The sequence below is a fragment of the Eschrichtius robustus genome, chromosome 14 (assembly GCF_028021215.1).
Source record: "Eschrichtius robustus isolate mEscRob2 chromosome 14, mEscRob2.pri, whole genome shotgun sequence".
NCBI lineage: Eukaryota > Metazoa > Chordata > Mammalia > Artiodactyla > Eschrichtiidae > Eschrichtius > Eschrichtius robustus.
In genome coordinates, this window is record NC_090837.1 from 74,892,012 (window position 1) to 74,914,252 (window position 22,241).

Here is a 22,241-nt window from a genome sequence, read left to right on the forward strand (position 1 = left end):
CGCCCTAGAGCCCGTGCTCCGCAACAAGAGGAGCCCCCGCTCCCTGCAACTAGGCAAAGCCCGTGTGCAGCAACGAAGACCCAACACAGCCCAAAATTAATTAATTAATTAAAAATAATAATAAAATAATACATGGCTCAGATCAGTGAAAATCCCAGGGGCAATACCAGCAAGTGCCACTGGGGCTAAGCTGGGCTGGGCCAAGGGAATAGAGAACTGGAAATGTGTTAAGCAGATGCAGAGTAGGGTCTGCCCAGACTCCTTTCAGCCCTCTCCACCTCCCGGAGAGCCCAGTACAGACAGAACTTAGCGGACCCAGATCCCTCCCTCCCACCATCAACACTCAGCCCCAGCCTCGTCTCTACTCCAGGGCTTCAGCCCTCAGGGAATCTGTCCTGGAACCCAGTGTGGCAGTGACCTTCCTCTGGGAAAGGTGCAGTCGTCTCAGGACTTAAATGTAAAGCAAGGAGTCAGCAAGCAGGAACTGGATGGACCCCAAGTTCTTGGGACTTTACCTTCCCATCCTGTCTCCCAGTGCAACCTCCTTCCCCATCATTCAAAATGATATTCCCTTTTTTCAACTTTTCAGGCTTTGAAAAATCAGCTGCCTTTGTAACTCAGGGCTCCCCGAGGTTGACCCATTACAAATTCAGGACACCCACCAGCTGCACCCTAGGGTTCCTGCCTAACAAGAAAGGTGGTATCCGTGTAGGTACGGGTCTTTCTAGGATGCAAGGAAGAGCAAGCTGTTCTGGATGTCTCTCCCTTTTGTGGTCCCACCAACCAAGCAAGCTTCCTCCCCAACCAAGCTCTGGGAGACCCCAACTGTCCCGGATTCTGATGGCTACATCCCGCTGCCCACCCACCAGAAGAAAAAGGAGCTGGAGGACAACATGGAATCAAGTATACATTTTAAAAATTGTTTAATGGAACATAAACTCCTTTAGAAAAACATTCAGCTAGGTGATAACACCCATAGAAAAAAACACCAATCTTGTGTTTATCTTTTTTAATTTGGCATTTGTTATTTGCATTTATATTAAAGCAAAGTGCATCTTTTCTTTATTTTTGTTTATACACATTGCACAATACATAAATAATGATGCTTATAAAACGTCTTTATATTTACAAGTAATAATATATTTATATATAACATAAAATACATTTTTTCTTTAATAAATCTCAGGGTTTTTTTTCAGGAGTCCTTTTTCTCTCAAAGCACTACAATGCTAAATTTCCAATGAGAATGCTTCTCTTGTTCATTTAAACCTTTGTAGTTAGAAAAATAGCTTATGTTAAAGTCTAAACATGCTCATTGAGCTAAGAGCAGTGTCAACGTATCATACGAGTGTATGAGTTGTAGAAGAAACGGAAGAGTTAGGTGTCAGCTCAGGATGGTACCTTGGGTTAAGATGGACCGAATCCTTCTTGGTGGGAAGGGGGGGGGGGGGCGGCTCCCCTCGCTGGTCTAACAGCAGAGCTCAACACACAGGCTGCAGAGGGGAGGAAAGTGCTGAGCTGGTTTTCTGAGTCCAGGAAAAACCTGATGTAACCAGGGCAGGGGAGAGGCGGAGGGGCCTGAGAGGGCACTGGGTGAGCAATACTGTGACGGGGGCTGCCCCGGCAGCCCTCGGGAAGCCCATCTCAGAGGCATCCAGGAGCAGATGGCCAAAAAAGAAAGACACGACAACGGCAGCAGGGTGGCCGGAGGGGAGTGAGACAGCATGGAAGGACAGGTTCTGGTTCAGCCTCTGGCAGGGTGGCTTCTAAGAAGCCTGCGGACAGGCCAATGTCCTAGAAGGGGAGAGGCGGGATGGGGGCTTCCCCAGGTTGGGGGACAGAGCCTTGCTGCTGGCCGCTGCTGGGACACCCGCTGCCCCACTGTGCAAGTCCAAGGAGCAAGAGGGACACAGCTTGGGAACTCAAACCTCTCAGCGGTCAACATCCGTAGGAAACGCACAGAGCACACCGCTTCCCCCATCTGCGTACACACACACACTCTCTCTCTCGTACACCCTGACGAGGGCAACGAGGACCCCGAAGTCGAGGCCTGCTCCCCATTTACATTGTGTTCGGTGGTACTGATTTTTGCTTCCCCTTTTCATGCCTCGGTGTTCTGCCAACCATACCACCCACCCCCGCCAAAACCCCAACAATTCTTTTCATAAGCTATTTCTCAAAGAACAAAACAGAACATAAACAAGAACGAGGGGAAGGAGGGGAGGGAAAAAGAAAAGAAAAAAAAAAAAAAACGAGCAAAGAGTTTGCATGAAAAGCAAGCACTCAGGAGGAAAATATTAGCAGCAAAGTAGTTTGGACTGGGCCCGCTCGGCTCCCGCTCTGTCCTCTCCCCACGTGGCTACCGGCTGTTGAAGATGACCTCCAGCCAGCACGGGCAGCTGCTGATGAACTGACGGGTGTAGCACTGGCCCCAGCCCTTCACGAAGCTGATCTGCACGGTGAAGCCAGTCCACGGCTGCTGCATGAACTCGTGGTCGTTGGGCCGCTGCAGGCTGTACGCTTTCTCGTAGTCAAAAGCCTTGATGGAGAAACCGGGGAACACTTTGTGTACCAACAGCGTCCTGGAGTCCGGGTTGTCCAGTGTGGCTGACTTGATGAAGATGGGGTAACTGCTGCGGTTATACACCCACACGCCATCCACTTCCCGTGTGAGCTGGATGCCACAGCCGATTTTGCTCCGTACTTTCTGCACCAGCTGACTCTTGTTGTCCGAATTGAGCTGTCCGAGGCAAAAGCCATTCCCCTGAGGTAGATCATAAAAGATATCCAGGGAGGGCTCCTGGACACAGTAGAGCCTCCCCACTCTCGTCTTCTCCTCCCAGTATGCCACCACGCACCAGTGTGACCGATCCCCAGGCTCCAGAAGAAGTTGGGAATCTAGAAAACAAAATGGCGGACATGGTTGGTGGTGACGGAGACCGGCCTTTTCCTCTTCCTGCCGAAATCAAGATCACACACACCCTCATGATCAGCTTGTCTCTCAGTGCAAGACAGAAGGAGGGGATGGGGTGCTGGATGTGTTGCAGGCCGAAGAGTCCTCCTACTGGGGCCTGGAAATCTTGACCCAGTGATGGAAGAGCCTTGCCTCTAAGCACGGGGCTTGCTGGGGAGCCTCTTCCCTCCACTCCCACACCCTGTCAGAGACCCGGGATACCAGCACGTGTGCCCACCTGGCCAAAGGAAGCACCATCGCTGCAGAGCTCAGAAGCCAAGACCACTTAGTAACCTGGCTGGTCCTGGTTTTAGGGCTAGAAAAGGCCTTACAGTTGGATGGTCTAGAATTACAGTTCTTTAAACTGGATGGAACCTTGAAGGCCAGCGGATCCAGCCCCTTGTCATCCTCATGAGAAAACCTGGGCTCAGAAAGCTTGTTGCTCAGGCCCCAGGGATGATGGAACCAGACCTCGACCCCAGGACCACCTGCTAAACAGTCTTTGTGCTTGTTGTCTCCCAGTTCTCAGATCAGTGCCTTGGTCATAAGGAGGCGCTATCCGGGGGGAAAAAAAAATTTTTTTTTTTTTTTTTTTTTTTAAAAAGAGGAGCCACTGCAGAGCTTATTCCCCGCCACAAATATTTATTTACTTATTTATTTATTTGGCTGTGCTGGGTCTTAGTTGCAGCATGTGGGATCTTTGTTGCCGTATGTGAACTCCTAATTGTGACACGTGGGATCTAGTTCCCTGACCAGGTATCGAACCCTGGCCCCCTGCATTGGGAGTGTGGAGTCTTAGCTACTGGACCACCAGGGAAGTCCCATATCCAGGAAAAATTTTAATGGACGTGGTTTGGGGTAAAAATATCTATCTTCCTAATAGAAAAATAACTCTCAGTGTGTCTGTCAGCGGCAGCTCTGTACACGCGAGTTCAGGTAAAAAGGCCAAATCACAACCTGCAAGCTGGTGTCAGCCCAGACTACCTTAACTTCCTCCAGCCCAGACAGAAGATGATGTGTTTAAAGTGGGTACCGCCATGCTTGCAGGGCCCTGCTTGCGGCATCTTCCTCTTCCCCTTCCCTCCCTAGAAGCATCTAAAGTCGCTGCCCTGCCCCCTCCTCCCCTGGAGGGCCCACCCCGGCTTTCCTAGACATGCTTCTTCCCACGGGCAGCAGGGGAGACTGGGGTGATTCTGTAAGATGACTCCCGAACAGGCGCTCAGAGATCTTTAAAAGCGGGGCGTGTATGAAAGGAAAGGGGGCCCTGGAGGCTGGCATTCCGACTCCTCCAACTCCTCCTTTAAGCTGGAGCCGGCGGGGCAGGACTCAGACTGGCGGGGCAGGACTCAGACTGGGAACCGTAAGTCTCCCCAGCCCAGCCGGGCTGCAGGAACACTGTGGTTTGTGGTGGCAGGGCGGAGACGGGATGTCTTGTATTTGTTAACGAAAATGGGGAGAGACGGGGGAAGGCCTGGCAGGCGGCAGAGGCGGCCTCCTGCCCTCCCTGTAGTCCCTGCTTCTCACTTACTGGGGTGGGGGGCTTGGGGCATGAAGTTGGGGGTGGTGCGTGATGTCTTTGGGTTTGATTGGCCTTTTTGATTTTGGAACCACCGGGTTTAGAGCCTGGATGATGATGATGGGTTATACGGCACAGCAGCTGGGGGCAAAGGAGGGCTCGGGTCCCGACTGTCCTGCTGCCCCGGCAGGCTGGGTAACCAGTGCAGCGCAGCACACCAACTCCTTCCAACGTTAACAGGCATGTAAGGACCTGGGAACCAGTCAGCTGCATTAACTTTACATGGAGGTGTCCCGTGAATAAGTCTGTACAGAGGCGCTCGGTGAGCCACTGAGGCAGCCAGAAACACCCACCCTGAGCAGCGGTCGCCTAGACGCCCCACCTGGCCTTCCCAAATGCCTGCCCCGCCAGCTACACAAGACGGGGAAGCTGAGGGCTCCTTCCTCCCCTCAACCACCACCACCCCACCGAAAATCAACACCAGAAACCTGGCCCATCACCCCTGACCCCGACATTCATCTCTGAAGCACAAGTGTGAAAGAGGCTGTGTGCATGGATATGAGCACACTTCGAGTGTGTGTTATGTGAACGTGTGTTTGCGTGCACATACACAGGAACATATGGAAAAACAAGAGAGGGACAAGAGCTCCAAGTAGAAGGTGAGTCATGAGGCATTAACTTGTTTCTGCAAAGTATCCATCAACTGCTAATAAACTCGTGAGCGCTGGCGATCTTTTGAACCCTCTTGCCGAGGGAGTTCAGCTCTGAAGGCTATACCAAAGACCCATAACATCCACGTAAGTAAAAATGCTCTGACGTCCAAGTTTGCCGGGTTGGAGAAAGCCCTCTTCTGGAAGGCACAGGGCGCCCACCTGCCTGCTTGTTTGAGGGGGGAGAGCGTTTCAAAATGTAAGAAGTTCTCACTTATTATCCCAACTCAGGACAACAAACTGGCCTGGAAAGGAAGGCTCAGGAGTCGCTGGGAGGGAGGTTCAGGAGACCCTCAGCGGAGCCTCACAATACTTTGTTTCATGGAGCCCGGCTCCCCTGTAACCTGGCACCGGCCAGAGCATGGGGGTTGGGGGAGTGGGGGGAGAAGGAGGAGGGGGAGGGAAGGGGGAGGGGAGAGGGGGAGGGGGAGGGGGAGGAGGGTGGGAGCCTGAAGATTGAGTTGCCCCTGTGCCAGGCCCACCGGCAAGGGGTAGGGGGCCTTGTCTGCCTGGTGGGCTTCAAGGGGCAGAGGAAGCTGGGCGGGGGCTGGGGCCTGAGGTTGGCCAGTAGAGAGGAGGGGGAATGGGGGGTGGGGGGTGCGTTCTGGCTGGTTTCTCTTTCATCTGTGCGGCCTGACAATGCACCCAGCAATTTGCTGCCAGACATCCCCTGGAAAAAGAAAAAGCCTTTTTCTGTTGAGGTTAATGGCCCGGCCCAGATAAACAGCAGCGTGTGGGTGTCCCTGGATGTGAACAAGGTCCCTGAAAGCCCACTAGGTGCCCTAATCTGGGGCAGCAGGACCCCCACGTGCCCCCCCCATGTCACCCTGCAGTCCCCTAGTGCCCTGATATCTCTTCTCCTTGCTGCTCCTGAACTACACAGCTCTGAGCACAGAAACAGGCTGTCAGGCAAACCCATCACTAGAGCGAAGGCCCCTTTTACACAGAACGCTTCTGGGGGCCCAGTACAATGCCCCAAATTGCCAGTTCAGACTCCGCTCCTTAGCCCTGAAGTACCCGCCGTCTGGGCTCATTTCTAGGAAGCGCTCAGCATCATCTTCAGAGAAGCAGAGTTCCTGGAATTGGGCCCACAGCCCACAAGCATCTCCCCACAAAGGTCGGGGCAGACGCTTAGCTCCTGGGGGCTTCCCAGGCCTCCAAGTGAGGAGCTGGGAGGACCCTGCACAGAAAAAAAAAAGGCCCCCTCGTCACAAGGACTGAGGAAGGGTCTTAGTATCCTGGTTGCCGATACTTAACCTCTGAAGGCAAAACTCGCCGTCCCTTGTTAATTTCCCTCAGCTTTTATAACCTTTTCCGGTATTTTCAACAACTTCTCCCTCCTCAGAAAATTGTACGGGGGCCTGTTTTAAAACTATATTTGTGCATTTTAAAGCATCCAAAAGAAAAGCTGTGTTGTCAAAAGCTACCTAATCAGATGCCTGCTCACAATTTTTTCTTCTTATTACAGTTTAGGGAATTTGTGGAGCGACCCCAGAAAAGTGCTGAATCGGCCTAAAATTCCTTTAAGGTTGTTCTTCCCCCTCCCCTTCCCAACTTCCCTTAAAGCATAAAATCTACCCTTTAAAAGCAAAGCGGGAGGCCGTGTGGAGAAGGAGAAGGATTCTGCCTCGTGTTTGCACTTGCATTAGGGAAGACCACTTAACAAGGAGCTCCCTGCCTCGTACAAAGAGTTATTTAATTACCCTGGTCATGAATGAACAGACCAGACCCTTCTAGGAGACCAGAGGCTCCTGAATGAATCTCATGCCTGGGATCGCAATGGCACAGGGTGACCAGACCCTCAAGGCCACATCCTAGGTAAGAGAGGAACTTCCCCCTTTTAAAATTTTTGATCTGAAGATGTGAGGAGATGAAGAAGAAAAAAACTGGAGGGAGGGAGGAAAGGCCAAGTTCAGTGCCTCGACGGTACCACGTCCGGTCTCCAATTTAGGAAGTTGACCATGAGGCCAGAGAGGCAGAACTGTTCCAAAACACCCAGCGGGATTCTGAGAACGCTTGAAGTGAGGCCATCTCACCCTAGCTGTGTCCACACACAGAGGCGGTGCTGATGGGACGGGGGTGGGGGTGGGGTGGGGGTCCCCAAGATTCTGACTTTTCAGGACAGGGACATACTTGGGAAACGAAGCAACACAGAGAAAGCCACAGAAGCAGGCACCCGCTGAGTCCAATGTGCCCACTGCCAGGGCGCCAGTGGGCTGGAATAAAAGGCGGGCGGGCGGGGGGCGGGGGGTGTCTCAACCCACTCTCATCTCCGCGAGGCACTTGAATTATAAAGGGATTATTTCTCTTATTCAACATTCTGGTTATCCCACGGTGGGATGGGTCTGCGAGCCCCCTCCCCAGTGGTCCAGCAGAGCACACAGCTGGGGATGGAACCTGGGCAGAAATGGCTGCCTCACCCGGGCTGACGAGGGCAAACGAAGGGCACAACATGCAGACCCAGAAGTAAACCCGGCAACCCTGGAACGCAAACATGGCCACGCCTCGCCCTCTCAGGTCCAGGGTCCTCCCTCCTCGGGACTCCGGCGCCACCAAGGGTTGCCTCATCCTGTCCTTCCCCCTGCATCAGTCATCCCAAAGGTTAACAGCTTCATCGGCCCGGCTCCCCACCCTGGTCAGGAAACTGTTCAGAGAGCAACCAGCCCATTTCAGGGACAAGGGCTGAGATAAAAGGCGACTCGGTGCCAACCCATCCCATCCACTCTCATCCCAAGCACAATTAACTAAGTCTCTCGCTGGTCTCTAGTTTTCAGGAAGCAAACACATAAAAACTTGCTGCGGTGTCTGGGCTCAATCTGGGTTCTGGGGTCAGCTCTAATCAGCCATGCTTACAACCTCACCCGGGACACAAAAGATGACGTCAGAGCTGCTCCCTCGGATTCTTGGGGCAGCAAAAGACAGCTCTGGGGTTTAGAGCAAGCTACCATGGGGGTTGAAACTAACTCAAAACGCTTCAGGTTAACTCTCAGTTACCCAGAAAATGCTCAGACCCAACCCATCACCACTACCCCCAAGCTCCTGCACCAAATGGATCAGAGACTGAACTCTGGCTGGTAGAAGGCAGGACGGAAAAGTTGGATTTTTTTTTTCAGAGCTCTGCGACGAGGTTCTCCACTGAGGCGGCTGGACTGGGGGGTGGACAGGGGGTGCCCCAAGCTCTCCTTCAAAGGCCAGGGTGCTTCTTCAGGTCCCTGGGCCCAACCTCACTCCTCAGCGAGTTCTACCCGCCACGAGCTGACCAGCTATGGAATCAGACACTCCCCCTTCAATCTGCCTCCCATGTCACCTTGGTGGTGACTTGAGCTCATCTCTAAAATGGAGCTCCCAGTACTGGCCACATTGGCATTATGACAATTTGATAAAAAGCAGCCAGAGGTCAGGGCCTGGCCAGCAGCCACAGCGGAGGGTCTCAGCTCTTAGGGGCATATTATCTCTTAGGTTCTCCAAATGCTCGGAAAATGCTGACAACTCTTCGTCCCCCCCCCTCCCCACCCCCCAGGTGGGAGAACAGTTCTGGGCTGACACCTTCACCTAACGAGCATTTACTATGTATAGTTCTACTGAAAGGGGCTCACAGAAAGGGGACCCTGTGAGGCTGCACAGTATTACCATCCGTATGTTGAAGGAGGGGCAATGAGACACACATCACCTGCTGGAAAGCAGAGCTGGGTTCAAGGCCAGAATACTGGCTGGTGTGAGCTGTGTGTGGGCAGCTACCTCAGGCCTCGGAAGCCACCAGTCCTCTCCAAACACTAGCAAAAACAAGTGTCCTTCACAGCCCACTGTGGAAATGCTATGCCCACCGTGGCCCCCGAGTATGGGGTCCAGCTCCCTCGCACCAAGCAAGCCAGGAGTGAAACGGCTTCTTTGCCAGCAAGCTGCTGCTCTGTGACCTTGGCCAAGAGGCTCTGCCCCCTCAGAGTCTCAGTCTGACCAGCCCACAACTGGGGCAAAGGCGGCTGGGGCAAAACAGCCCCATGGGCCCCCTTCTGGCTCTGATGGTCTCTGGCTACACTCTGGGTTTCAGTATTCAACAACACAGGTTCCATTTATTTTTACTACCTTCTGGAGAGTAAGAAAATCACTTTGGGGAGCAGGGCCCACTTTTGCATTTCATTCGCAACAATAAAACAAAACAAAATCAAAAGGGAAAGGAGATTTGAGTCAGATTTGGCCGTGTCCATCTCTAAACCAACTTTTTTTTTTTCATTGCAAAGAGTTACAAACTCATGTTCTTTCTGTGTTGTCATTCATGGCCCCCAGGAAAAGGTGAGTCCCCAGGGAAGGGTCTCCTGTATCACCATCTTATTTCCAATGCCCACCCACGCTCGGCACCCTGAAGCTTCTCACCCATCATCACCCTCCTTCCTCTTGCAAACTCCCCTGGGCTGACATATTTGGCAGGTCCTGCTAGTCTAGAAGACTGATTCGTGACTGTGCCTTACAAACTGTGATGAGTAATCAGTTACTAGAGCTAAAATGTACTTCCCTACTCCCCCAACGGGCCCCAGCCCCACCTCCTAAAGCCCCTCAAATGGCCCAAGTCGGAGGCCCCCAGCCCAGCGGTCCCTCCTAAGAGCAGTGTTTTGCCATCAGAGAATATAATTGAGGGTAGCGCCGGGGAAGGGGGGGGAAGCCACACAAATCAAAAGCGCCCATCTGTCTCGCCAGCCGGGCTGACGCGGCTTCCTGTGCCCCAGCCTTCAGCCATGCGAATTATAGCGTGTACCCGGCTGCCTGCCTTCTGAGGAGGCCAGTTCTGCCCAGCTCCGAGAGGCCTCAGAGGAAGGGTGGGGACTCCCAGCCCGGCCAACTCCATTCATAATATTTACAGTAAATGGGCCTCCCTGGCTGTTGGTTAGTGTGCATCCAGCCTCATCCTTTTCAAGTCTGAATTTCAAGTCTCTTCCACCCCAGGGTGCATCACCAAGTTCCCACCGTCGTGTTCCCCCCCGCAACTTAACTCAGCAGCTGCCTTCAGAAAGAGGGGTCACACACTTGCACACAGAGCCCCCCAGACCTGCCTGCGCGGGCATTATCTGCTCACCTGCCTGCCCCCTGGGTAGGATCCTGGCCACTCCCGGGAAGACATAGCAAGGAGGGGAACATCCCACAACAGAAGGGCGTGCGAGTCACATCTCTAACCCACCCACCCCCAACCCGGAGAGAGTCCAGAAATCCCCCCAAATTCCACGCGTGGATTCCCAACTGGTGGTGCGCGTCCACTCGCAAACACAAATCCAACACAGGAACCTACTCTTAAACCACCAGGATTTTCTTCTTTTTCCTGACCACTTGTAAGTACGCTGGCTACGCGTTAAAGAATCTTAATAAACACAGATGCACGATAAGCCAGTTTCCCGAAAGGACACAACCCCCAGAGGTGCAGGACGGGTTTTACCTGGTTCTGCAGGTCTGGGGGCTCTGCGGGAGCAGCTTTTGCTGTGGGTCTCAATTTAATAAAGCCCCCGAGCTGCGCGGACCCTCCAAGCTCCCTGCAAGGTATTCCAGCCCCAGACGCGGGCCCTGCCCCACCCCGTCCTTCACACAGCTCCAGCTCAACTCTCGTTTTTCTGGAGGGTAGAGAAACCGTCCGAAGAAGAGGAATAATCCAGTGAGAAACAAAAGTCCTTTTCATCCCTCCCCTCCCCCCCCAGCTCCCCTTGTTCCATAACAATTATGAAAACTGTTGGATGGGATGGCATTTTGAACATTTACTGCATTCTGGCCAATAAATTCCAACGCTGGATCTGATGGAAAAGCCTTCCCTCTCCGGCCAGCTCCCTGGCTCCCCGCCCCCTGCTCACTCCCAGCCCTCATTCCTTCTTTCTTTACAACCCAACACCAGGGCCTGGCCAGGGCCGCACTGTACTTACAGGGAAAAACAACAGTACGACAGAGTGGAGACAGTGTGCAGACTGGAAAAGTTAATCATTACTTCTGTCTGCCTCCGTAATCTAATCTCCCTGGCTTTGACACACTCACTGCTCAGCCATCCCAGCCCTTTCACCCCCCAAAGCACCCAGGACCTCCTAGGCGTGAGGCCCCCCCCCCTCACGGGCCCTCCCACCACCCCTAAGCCCCCAGTGAGGAGGCCAGGGGAATGAAAGTCCCCCTACCCTGGACCACCGTCACAAGGCCACTGCTGCTCAGTGCTGTGGGCTCCACATTTCAGAGGACTCTGGGCCTCACATAAATGTGGGCTCCCATCTGGCCTGTATTCCTGCAGAGAGCCAGGCCACCCCTCCTCCGCTGTCCTCCTCCCCCCACCCCCACCCCATGCCACTCTCCTCTCACTCCCCCTGCCCCAGGGCTCACCCTCAAGTCCACCCAGTTGCCCCATGCAGATCCATCTATGCAGACACTCAAGTCAGTATGGCCCTGCCTCAAAAAACTCAACACAGAATTACCACATGACCCAGCAATTCCACTTCTCGGTATATACCCAGGAGAACTGAAGCAGGGTCTTGAAGAGATACCTGTTCACCCATGTTCATAGCAGCATTATTCACGATCACCAAAAGGTGGAAAGCAACCCAAGTGTCCACTGAAGGATGAACGGATATCTATACACATTTAAAAAGAAAGGCAAGTCTGACACCTACTACAACATGGGTGAATCTTGAAGGCCTTACACTGAGTGAAATAAACCAAATACAAAAGGACAAATACTGTACGAATCCACTCACGTGAGGTACCTGGAACGGTCAAATTCATGCCAGGAGCTGGGAGGAGGGGGGACTGCGAAATTAGTGTCTAATGGGCACAGAGTTTCAGTTTCGAAAGGTGAAAAAGTTCTGGGGGTGGATACTGGTGATGTTTGCACAACCACGGGATGGACTTAATGCCGTTGAACTGTACACTTAAGAAGGGCTAGAATGGTAAATGGTATGGATATTTTACCACAAAAAGAAAAAGGCTCTGCCTCTCCTAATGCTCTCGTGTACACCCTGCCTTCTTGAGTACAAGGGATTCCATGGGATGGGGCTAAAGGACCCCTGGAAATGTATGCAAATACTGGTATGCACATGCATTTTTTGGGGGGAAAGATCTTTCAGCTTTCACTCATTCTTGGAAGAGTCTGCAAACCCAAAAACTTGAAGAACTACAGTCTTTTTCTTCGCCAGTGAAAGAGGCCATTAGCTACCCACCACCTCCGCAAAAGGAATCTTATTCTCACACACCTTCAAATCCAAGAGCCGAAGATCACAGATCACAGGATTTCATTCAGTACTGCAAGGGACTTGGAGACCAGGTCCAACTGCTTATTTTGTAGATGAAAAAACTGAGGTCCAGGACACAAAAATGGCTCGGTGAAGGCCATGCAGCCAGCTGATGACTGTGCCCCCATCCTCAGCCCAGGAAATCAGGCCAGCCCCAGGGGACTGAAACTTGGAGGGTGGGCGCTTTCCCTCCCACTGTAATTCTCTCCAAGCCCCACCCTGGGGCATCCGACATACACTTGAAATGGGGGTCGGCTTCTGAATCTTTGCAAGCGCCCCAAATCCAGGCCTTTTCCCAGGAAACACCGCCCCCCCATCCATAGTGGGCCTTTAACTGTGATCCCACTGAGCTGGAGATGAGGCCCATCTGTTTTTAAGAACTGTATACTGTGCACCCAGACCACAGGAAGAACTCAACTCCTGCTTTTCCCCTTGGTTACTGATTAATGAGGGGGAGGGGCCGCGCTGGCTACGAGGCTGCCCTGGGGCTGGCAAGGTCCCCAGGCGCTTTCTGAGCGCAGCGGCTCTTCCTGACCCTCTCTAGCCTCAGAAGCTCACTGGGGAAGGAGACCTGCCAACTTCAGCAGGTGACCGCAAGGTGGGAAAGGGTGACTCGAGATGGTAATTTAACCCTCCAGGTGGCAAATGCAGAAAGGTGAGTTTACTGACAGTACAGTCTTTTCTTGGCGTTGTCTTTTTTTGTTCCTGTTGAACGTCCACCCCAAGTTAAAAAGTAAAAAGGCAACACAGAAATGAGCAAACACGAGAGACACCAACAGTCCCTGGCCTGGTGATCTGAGTGCTCGCATCTGAATGACAGAAACTCCCCATTTTGCAAGAGGAAAACTGGAGTTGAACTCAGTTCTTCCCTTACTGCCCTGGATCAAACCAAAGGCCAAAAGAGCTCTCCCGACTCCACAGAGGAGCAAGGACGATTAATTAAATTAGTGAGCTCCGAACGAACAGAGCCACCAGTAGGCCTTGGGGGAACAGCCAGTGGCAGGATGCACAGTGAAAATGAAACCCCTTGGTAACTGGGTATTAGATTACCTCGCGTAAACCCACCCACAGGCAGGCCAGAGCTTCACACACTGGCTGGGACCTCAGAAATGAACTTGACCATCAGATTTTAAATTAAAAAGCAAGTGTTGCATCCCCAGATGGTCCTCATGGGAATCAAGCCCACCAGAATTATAAAAGAAAAAGTCCAAGTCCTGGGCTTCGAAAATGTCCCACCTCCCCTGTGGCTGTAAAGACATAAATGCTAACATTCCAGATGCCCACCCCACCCCCGCCCTGCCCCTGGTTGGTCACCTCCGCTCCACTGGGCTCCCAGGTACCACCAGGGTCTGGATTATAACCCTACCTCCTGCTGTTGCAGCTCTTATCTCACAATCAACAAGTGGGGGTGCCGGGGCGGGGGGGAGGGGGGGGTGGGAATAGAAACAGAACCGGAGGAGGCAGACCTCTGTTTATTCACAAGCTTTGCTTTATCTCAACTCTCAACAGACCACACAACCGAAGCAGAGAAGCTGTGCCCGCCCTGCGTGCTCAAACAATCTCCCCAGGGGCCCATCCCTGCACCTCCACCGTGTCTTACAACACCTCACCCCATGGCTGAGAAGCTGCCCCCTGCCTGACTCCAGACAGAGCCAAATCCTGTTCAAGGACCCTCCATCTCACTGACCCCGTAGCACCTTCAGACAGACCATTACATCTGCACAGAGTCCAAGAACTACATCCTCCGTGCCTGGCAAAGCGTGGCACATAGTAGGTGCTCAATAAATAATCGCTAAATGATTGGACCACAGGGACATGCTGGCTTCTCCCAAAGCAGCTGCACCACCACCGCCCCCCGGCCCCCAGCTTTACACCTGGCAGAGCGAGGCCCGTGTAAACCCACCTAGGAGCGGAGCGTGCCTTCCAGGCCGGGGTCAGCCAGAAAGGCCTAGGCCTGGCCCCAGGCTCCCCGTGGAGGCGGGAAAAGAGCCCCTGTCCTCAGCTACTTCCCAGCCAGCTGCGGCTGATCCCGGGAGGTGTTTCCAAGCCAGGCGCCGGCCAGGCAACCTCTGTGGGCTCACCACCTGCCCACAGCATTCTGCCTTGGCGTCCTGCTCTGTTTGGACAAGTTACCCTCACCGAATGTTCAACAATGCTTTTACACACCCCAGGGCTCTTATTGTGTTATGAAAACAAAACAAAGCCCACTAAAGAAAAAAGCTGGGGGTTGGGGGGAAATGGGGAGCAAGCCAGACACACACAGATCTCTTTCTTTCTGGTCTCCATCCTAAAGATGGCTCCTTGGCAGCCCGGGTCGGGGCATTGTCCCATGTTATGAGATCAATGACATCATCCAAGAGGGGACTTAGAAACCCAGAGATGAATAAATGAAAACTGTTTTCACACCCAGCACAATACCACCTTCTGCACATCACTGTGGGGCTGCACAAGCCCTCTTGCTAAAGGGGGAAGCTTCTGGGTGACTGAGGGCTGAGTTACCCCCATCCCCCGGGGCAAAGCACAGCTGTACCAGGGGAGCTGTCTTCTGTCACCTCTTTACTGCTCACCAGAGTCCTAGCGATAGGCAGTCAGGAAGCTAAAGGAGGGACTCCTTGGGCAAAACGAGGCCCAGTGCTCGTACATAAAGGCAGCCCCAGCCTGCCAAATGCCAGGCACCTTGGTTAGGGGAAGGTCATGCTGGGGTGAACAGGCTAAGGGTATCAGTAAATTCCTACCCACCCCCTCCCCCAAAAAATATGTTTTGTTTTTTTTTTGCAAGTTAAAACTGAGCTAATGACACTGGGTGGGGCTCAGTGTCGAAGACTGTGCAGCCAAACCAAAATTCACTTCCAGCCAAGAGCTGCTTGGCCTCACCATTTGGGGAAGGAAGCTGAAACACTCATGAAAGATTCTTTAGTATACTGGGAAATAAGGCTGCAGTTAACATTTCAACTGAATGTGACCCTTCTGGTGAAATATTTTTTTAAATAATAAAAATAACATAAAGTTCTCAAACAGCCTCTTTCTTAAAGAAAATGGCCCAAAAGTTCTCATGGGAGTGGAAGGAAAGAAGGGGGAAAAAAACAAAACAAAAACGGGCCGGCCTCCTCTCAGCCACTACCTTTCACGAGCAACTTTTGTTCGGAGTTCTTCTCATAAAAGGAATGATGCAATTTCCTGTCTTGTCCCAATACTTCCTGTTCACTTACAAGGTGAAAGTTATCACCCTGTTTTAAACAGCTGTCCTAAACTCCATAGAAAGTTCCTTTTTCCATCCAGTACCCCATCCCTGTCACAAAATCTCCCCGTTTTAGAATATAAACACTATCATCGTCTACACCTTTAACGAGTTGGCTTTAAGAAAAAAGCCACGTTCTCTCTATGGTAGATACTGAATCTTCAGTCGCAGCTGCCCCAGAAAGTGGGCTAGGGGCACAGACCCCCATGGGGGGAAGCGAAGGGGGCTGCGGGCATCGTCCCCAGTGAGCCACCGCGTTTAGGTAGAGTTGCCGCCACCAAGGGAATGTTCCTTTCTTGGTGTGTTAGCCACTAAATTGAGAACTGTGCCTCAGCAGTTAATAATATCTTCCCGCTGAAAATAGCCCGGAGAGGAAGCCTGTCTGTGACAGTAGGCACACAGCCAGACTGGGCTAGCCATTCAGTACTGAGCGAGAGAGATGGTAGGGCCAGTGGTGACCTCCCAGTGGCCACGCTGTACAGTATCCTTTCACAAGGCTCCTGCAAAGGGAGGGCTCCCGGGCGAGTCACCAGCCTCCTCTGCTCTGCAGCCCTATAACCTCGGTGAAGCTGTCACATGAACCAGGGTCTTGGGCAGCAGGCCCAGAAGAGGGGGCCGATCACTCAGCAGGGGATCAGGAGGACCCCAGGCTTTGGGAGACCGCCCCTACATGGCTGGTTACCAGTCCCCGGGCTGCCCAGAGGAAAATAGCATCTGGGGCAGAGAAGGAGCAAGGGCGCTCACTTCCCCTGCAGAAAGGTCAGCCTTGGAAAATGAGCCACAGGGAACTTTCCTGTCTCTCCTTTCTGCAACCAGGATGGAAAAGGAAAGGTTGAAAAATCACGGAGACAGGCCCGTGACTGTGGGTCCACCCCTGGAGACCTCAGAGGTGCTCTGGAAACAAGCGTCTATCTACAGATCTCAGGCACCTAACTGAAGTCTCCATATTCATTCTCCAGTCAGTGTTTTTTACTGAATATCTAAATACCTGCATGCATTTAAAAGCTACCACAGGTCACTAACTTTTTAAAAGTGTGGCAATATATGCATAACACAACATTTACCATTAGTGACATTGAGAGCATTCGCAGATGAGCAACCATCACCACTACCTAGTCCCAGAACATCTTCATCACCCTGAAAGGAGACCCTGTCCCATGGGTCACTTTTACCATGTCATCCACTACAACAAAGCCAATGGGAGGAAGGGGCAGAGTTAACACACCTTGTCAAGTTTCTACAATCGAGTGAAAGTCTTAGTTGAGAAGAGGCTCAACAAGCAAGGTACTCGAATTTTTCCCTATAGGAGCACAGGCAAAATCACAGAAAACCTGCAAAGCCACCAAGAGAAGCCACCAAAGATACTCCCCACAAAAAAAAAAAAAAAAAAAAAAGATAGTTCCCCACAGGAACACAGACCCTTTTACCCCCTACACCAGGGGCTCCCCAACTTGTCTGCACCTTGAAGTCACCTGGGAAGCCTCAAAAAATACTGATGCTGGGATCCTGCCAACAGACTGTGATTTGGAAGCCCCCAGGGGTCCCGATGTGCAGACAAGTCTGGGGACCACCACCCTGCACCTTTTTTCTCCCACCAGGTTAAGACACCTGCTGTGAAGTGGCCTGGCGATCACAGCACTGTAGGAGCAGTGTCACGGGACAGTAACAGCAGCAATAAAGCAAAGGGAGCCGAACTTGATCATGAATCCTTTGGCATTTCCTCCCTTTTCACTGCCCCCCCTAGCTCTGGGCCACAGGTCCAGAAGTCCACACAGCTACTGCTGGGCTCTGCTAAGAAAAAGCCTCCCTGGGGAGAGGGTGTTAGTGCCCCAAGACAGTGGCCAAGAGCTACACAGAAACCTGGCCCTCACCTGGCCCCTCCCCCTTTGCGGGCCAGCCCTGCTCTGCTTCAGGGACGGGGTGCATGAGGCAGTGGCCCATCTAGTCTGGCGGGTAGAGCAGCCCCAATTTGCTCCAGAGACTTTAAATGCTGTCACCCTGCATTTAACCCCTGCCTGACTGCCCCATTCTTTCCAGGACAAAAGGGGTTTAAACAGTGAGCCCTTCTCCAGGGTTGAGTGCATGACCTCAAGCCTTGCAGAAGAGGCAAACAGCCTGAGCTGCTGTCCTTGACTGGTCTTCACTGGGGAGTGGGTGTGCACCAGGTGAGCCAGCCTGGGATTGAGTCATCAGCCTGGCATTTAGGGACATATGGGTCCCTAGAGATTCAGACTGTCACTCCTCACAGTGGCCTGAAGGAAGGGGAGAGGATAGGTAAGGAGCTCGCTCATGGTTACATGTGCTGGTCCTCCTGACTCCCCCGAAGCCCATGCTCAAGGCCACTTGGATGAACTCAATCCACCCCCACCCCACCCCCCATGGCATTAGAGACTCCAGAGAAACCACAATCTGCTTGTTCCCAGGCACAGGAAGGAGATATAAAAACACAGCAATAGGCACCTGAGGAGAGATTCCCAGTTTGCCCGTCACCATTCCCAACCAGACAACAAATGCAGCTGAATAACTTTCCTTCAAAACAGGATGGAGCACTCTTTCCTAAACTAGTTGGTTTGAGCCCAAGTTGACTGTGGACTGAGCCAGGACCACATTTTCAGATTATGTAGGTGTTTTTGAAGACTCTCCTCCGAGGCTCTCATAGACGCCAGCAGGGACCAAAGAAGAGGAAAGAACCTTTCCTGGAATGGATGCTGACCTAAGGACGTTCCCATCACCCAGGAACTAGAAGCGAGACACGAATCTGAAGACCTTAGCAAAGGAGCTGGCCTCCCTTGGGTTGGTGGGACAGTGTCTCTCCAGTAAGTATGATTTTGTACAGCCAAGAGATGGGTTCCTCAACCCCCTCCCCCAGACACATCAGTACTACACCTCCACTGCCTCCCACCTCCCCTCCCTGAAATCCAGCGTGGCACCTCTTTTGAAGTTTAAATGACTACAAATGATGCTGTCCTCTAATCCCTGCCCTAACCAGTGAGGTCCGTATGTCTGAGGCCCAACCAGCTTTAGATATCAATATATAAAGGAGGAGACTGGGTCTGTAGCTGAGTAACCTGGAACTCACAAGTGAGGGGGTATTTCTTCAAACCCCTCCCACCCCACCCCACCCCCCCAAATCAGGACAGCAGACAAGCTAAATGAAAGCTCCCCCCTAGAAACTCCAGATGGAGGCTGCAAAGATGACAGCTTCGAACACATGCTTTTAATTACCAATGACACAGTGAAAGCTCTGGGAGCAAATCCTTTCCATTTCCACCACCGAGCTGAACCTAGAAGCTTCCCATCTACGTAAGACCTCTCCATGGTGGGTATTCTTGAGCCAGGATACATGCCAGCAACAAGGGTTTGTCCTACACGCCTTTCCAAAAGCACCATACCCAGATCACGACTCAGAACCAATCCACAAACACTCCCCGGCCCCAGAGCACATATCCTCGTGGAGAAACCATCTCTGAGGTCCACCTACCCCGTGTGAGAGGGACCCAGGCCTATCCCAGAGCCTGCCCGCTCATGTGTCTGTGCACGTGTCTTATCTGTACGTCTGCAGCACGCATACACGCGCGCGCGCGTGCGCGCACACACACACACACACACAACCAGGCACCAAGCAATCCATCTGTCTCCGAGAGCCGGCTGTCAGAAATGAAAGTACAATCTCCTGGAACCGAGTCACAGCCTTCTAAAAACGTGCCGTTTTCCCAGACTGAGGAAACTTGCAGGGGTGGGGTCTGTTTCACTGCGAGTCCCAGAGGCCTGGCCTGTCGTCTCCCCGGCCAGCCCCGCGCTGCAAGGCTGGAATTCCAACCTGCAGCCAGCGGGCCGGCTCCCAGCGCTCCTACCCGCCCAACTCCCCTTCCTCGCAGGAAAGGGAAGGGCCAGCCTTGGAGTCACCCCGGCATCGGCATCGGGAGGGGCGAGGGGCCTGCCTTCGAGCACACCCTCACCCCCACCCCCGAGGCACCACATTTTCACATTCGGCTGTTTTTTCTTTCCCTTCTTCCCTTGCCAAGAGAATCAAGCCCTGGCTCCCGCTGCCGACCTTCCTCCCACCCTAAACTGAGCCCCATTCATTAAGCCCGATCTCGGCCAGGACAGGAAGGAAAACAGCACACGGGGCCCATGAAAGAGACACTCAGAGAGGTGATTTCCAGGGGGGAGGCGGGGGGCAGAGCCCTGTGGGCACCTTCCCCGCTCCCCGCCGTGATGCCCCCTTGCCCTGGCGCTCCCCACAGGAGGTTCCCCGCTCCAGCCTCCTTCCCCTCCCTGGCCCAGCCCCCTTGAGCCACCACAGCCCCCCACCGGCCTCTCGGCAGACACACCCTGGCCACCTCCACCACCACCCCCCCCATGGAAAGATCAACTTCTTGGAAAGGAGGTTTGGGCTTTCTCCATTTGCAAAACCCTCCGCCTTGGACTCGGGCCACTACCATCATCTTTTGGGGGGGGGGGGGGCACTGTCGCGGCAGAGGGTGGAGCCCTCGGTTTTCTCAGTGCCCATCGCCTCCCCTCCAGACACCCCCAAACCACTGGCACCAACCCAAGAAACAGTTTCTTCAACTTCCCCCCATGGCACATTATTAATAAACTACTCCAACTCTGAACGGAAAGAAGAAAGAGTTGAAACTTTGAAGCCTTGGGAATTAGTAAATCAAGAGCTAAAATTCAAAACAAATGCTCTTTCATGTGGAACCCCCCGTCCCCTTTTTTTCTTCTTGCAGTTTTGTTGAACGACGACGACGCTATCCCTTCAGAGACAAGCACTCCTTCCTAGCAGCTCTTCATTCATCGAAATGGCTGCAGTTACTTTGCGGGTACGGGAGGAGTTCATCATTGCTTTACCCCCAGTTTCTTTCTAGGACTAGAAAAACTCTTGGAAGCCCACCCGTCTCAGAAGGGGCTGCACTGTCACACTGTTTGGCTCTGGGGGCCGGGTAAGGAGGCTGGTGGCTCAGGCGGGTATCGTTACTTCCTCCAGCACAGGAGACAGACAAGATGTTATCAATAAGACAAACCTTCCGAAAAGCCCCCTTTCAAAAGCTACCACTTCCCTTGCTTATTTCATGTGGTTCGGAGGGGCTGGGACTCCTCCCTGCACATTCAGAATTTAAAAAATAAAACCCTCTAACAACATCCTGAGTGTGCTATTTTGCCCAGACCCTTTCCTCTCCTTGGCTTTCTTTCTTTCCGGAACTCTCGCAGCCTTAGAAAGCAGAAAAGACACAGCTCCCATGTCCCGGTATGTTCTTCCCTCCTCCACCGCCATGGTCCACTCCCATCCTCACCCCAAGCCCCTGCCCTTTCTGGGTCCCTCTTTTTTCCTGCTCAGCTCTCATTAGGAGCTTTGAGTAAACAATATCCTCTGTCTCAGATAACAGCCAGAGTATATACTGCACTGAAATCAAAACAAACAAGGGTCTCCCTGAAGACATTCTCAGCAAGCTCAATTCCTGCAGAGGGAACTGGCTAGGATGAACTGAGCCGAGCCTGAGCGACACCTGACCAGTTAAAAGTCACAAAAGAGGGTGCACCATGGTCCCCCCAAAGGCAGTTTTATAGCTTCCATCTGAGCTGCCATGATCCTACACCAATGTCCCAAGGGCAAATGCCCAGAACTCTGCTGGATTTTCTTTCTTTCTTTTCTTTTTCTTCCCGGATTACTTTCCCTCTTGGTTTTAGCTAGTTCTTAGAAAATCCAGTGATAGCATACTGGGGTGGGAAAAACAGGTGGAAAACAGGACATATTTAGAACAAAATGGAAATGTCTCCCACTTACATTGCTAATGAGTTTCTCCAAGTTTATCACTCTCTTCTCCTGCCTCTCAGGGACAATGATGTTTAGGCTCCCCACTGCCCCTCACCCAATTCCATAACTCTCCAGCCTGGGGAGTCCAGGCCCCTGCTCACACCTGTGGGCCCTAAGGGACACCTTCCCTGCTGGGTAACAGTATTAGCACCTACTGTCTGCAGTGTCCCCAACCCTGGCCCTCCCATCCCCACCATGCACTGCAGACTCCTGCACGAAGCTGGAATGGGAAGTAGGACTTGCAAAGAAGCATCGAGGCCATCTACTCTAAACTCCCATCCTACACTTGGGATCTGTCTTCTACAAGTTCCCAAAAGGTGGATCCATTCCCTTCAAGGCAACCGATGCACTGAGAGTGAGAGCAAAAAAGGGCTTAAACCCGTCAACTAATGACACCAAAGTCACCAAGTGGAAGCCCCTCAAGTCGGGAGCTGCTTAACAATAACCACGAAACATGGCCCAACACCAGCCCGCCGGCTGGCCCCCACTTCCAGATCTATGGCCCAGAAGGATGAGCTGAAGGGCAACAGTCATCATGGATACATCCAGTTTCATGCACATAAAAGTGAGAACTAATTCCAGACCAGCTGGGGTGGCAGAAGGCCACCTCCATTCCTCCAGTCTCCAGTCATTTCAGGAGGTCTTCGAATTGCCAAGAAAGTAAGAGAAAGCAGCTCACCTGAAAGCCCCCCAGGGGCCAGATAATTCGTTCCCCCTGTTTCAGCGGAGGAAGGCACAGCATCTGGACAGTCTGCTGTGGAT

The 22,241-nt window shown here is 52.7% G+C and overlaps 1 protein-coding gene across 2 annotated transcripts in view; it reads right to left on the minus strand.

Moving 5' to 3' along the window:
• Positions 1 to 1,067: 1,067 nt before the first annotated feature.
• Positions 1,068 to 22,241, minus strand: part of SMAD7 (SMAD family member 7) — a 30,697-nt gene continuing 9,523 nt past the window's right edge. The window contains exons 3-4 of one of the 2 annotated variants that reach the window (XM_068563455.1): positions 22,159 to 22,230; positions 1,068 to 2,898 (exon numbers count right to left, since the gene is read on the minus strand). In XM_068563455.1, the coding sequence (XP_068419556.1) occupies positions 2,360 to 2,898; positions 22,159 to 22,230 (611 nt within the window). In that variant the 3' untranslated portion in view covers positions 1,068 to 2,359. Of the gene's footprint in view, positions 2,899 to 22,158; positions 22,234 to 22,241 lie in introns of both variants that reach the window. The other variant, XM_068563454.1, reaches the window with a different exon arrangement.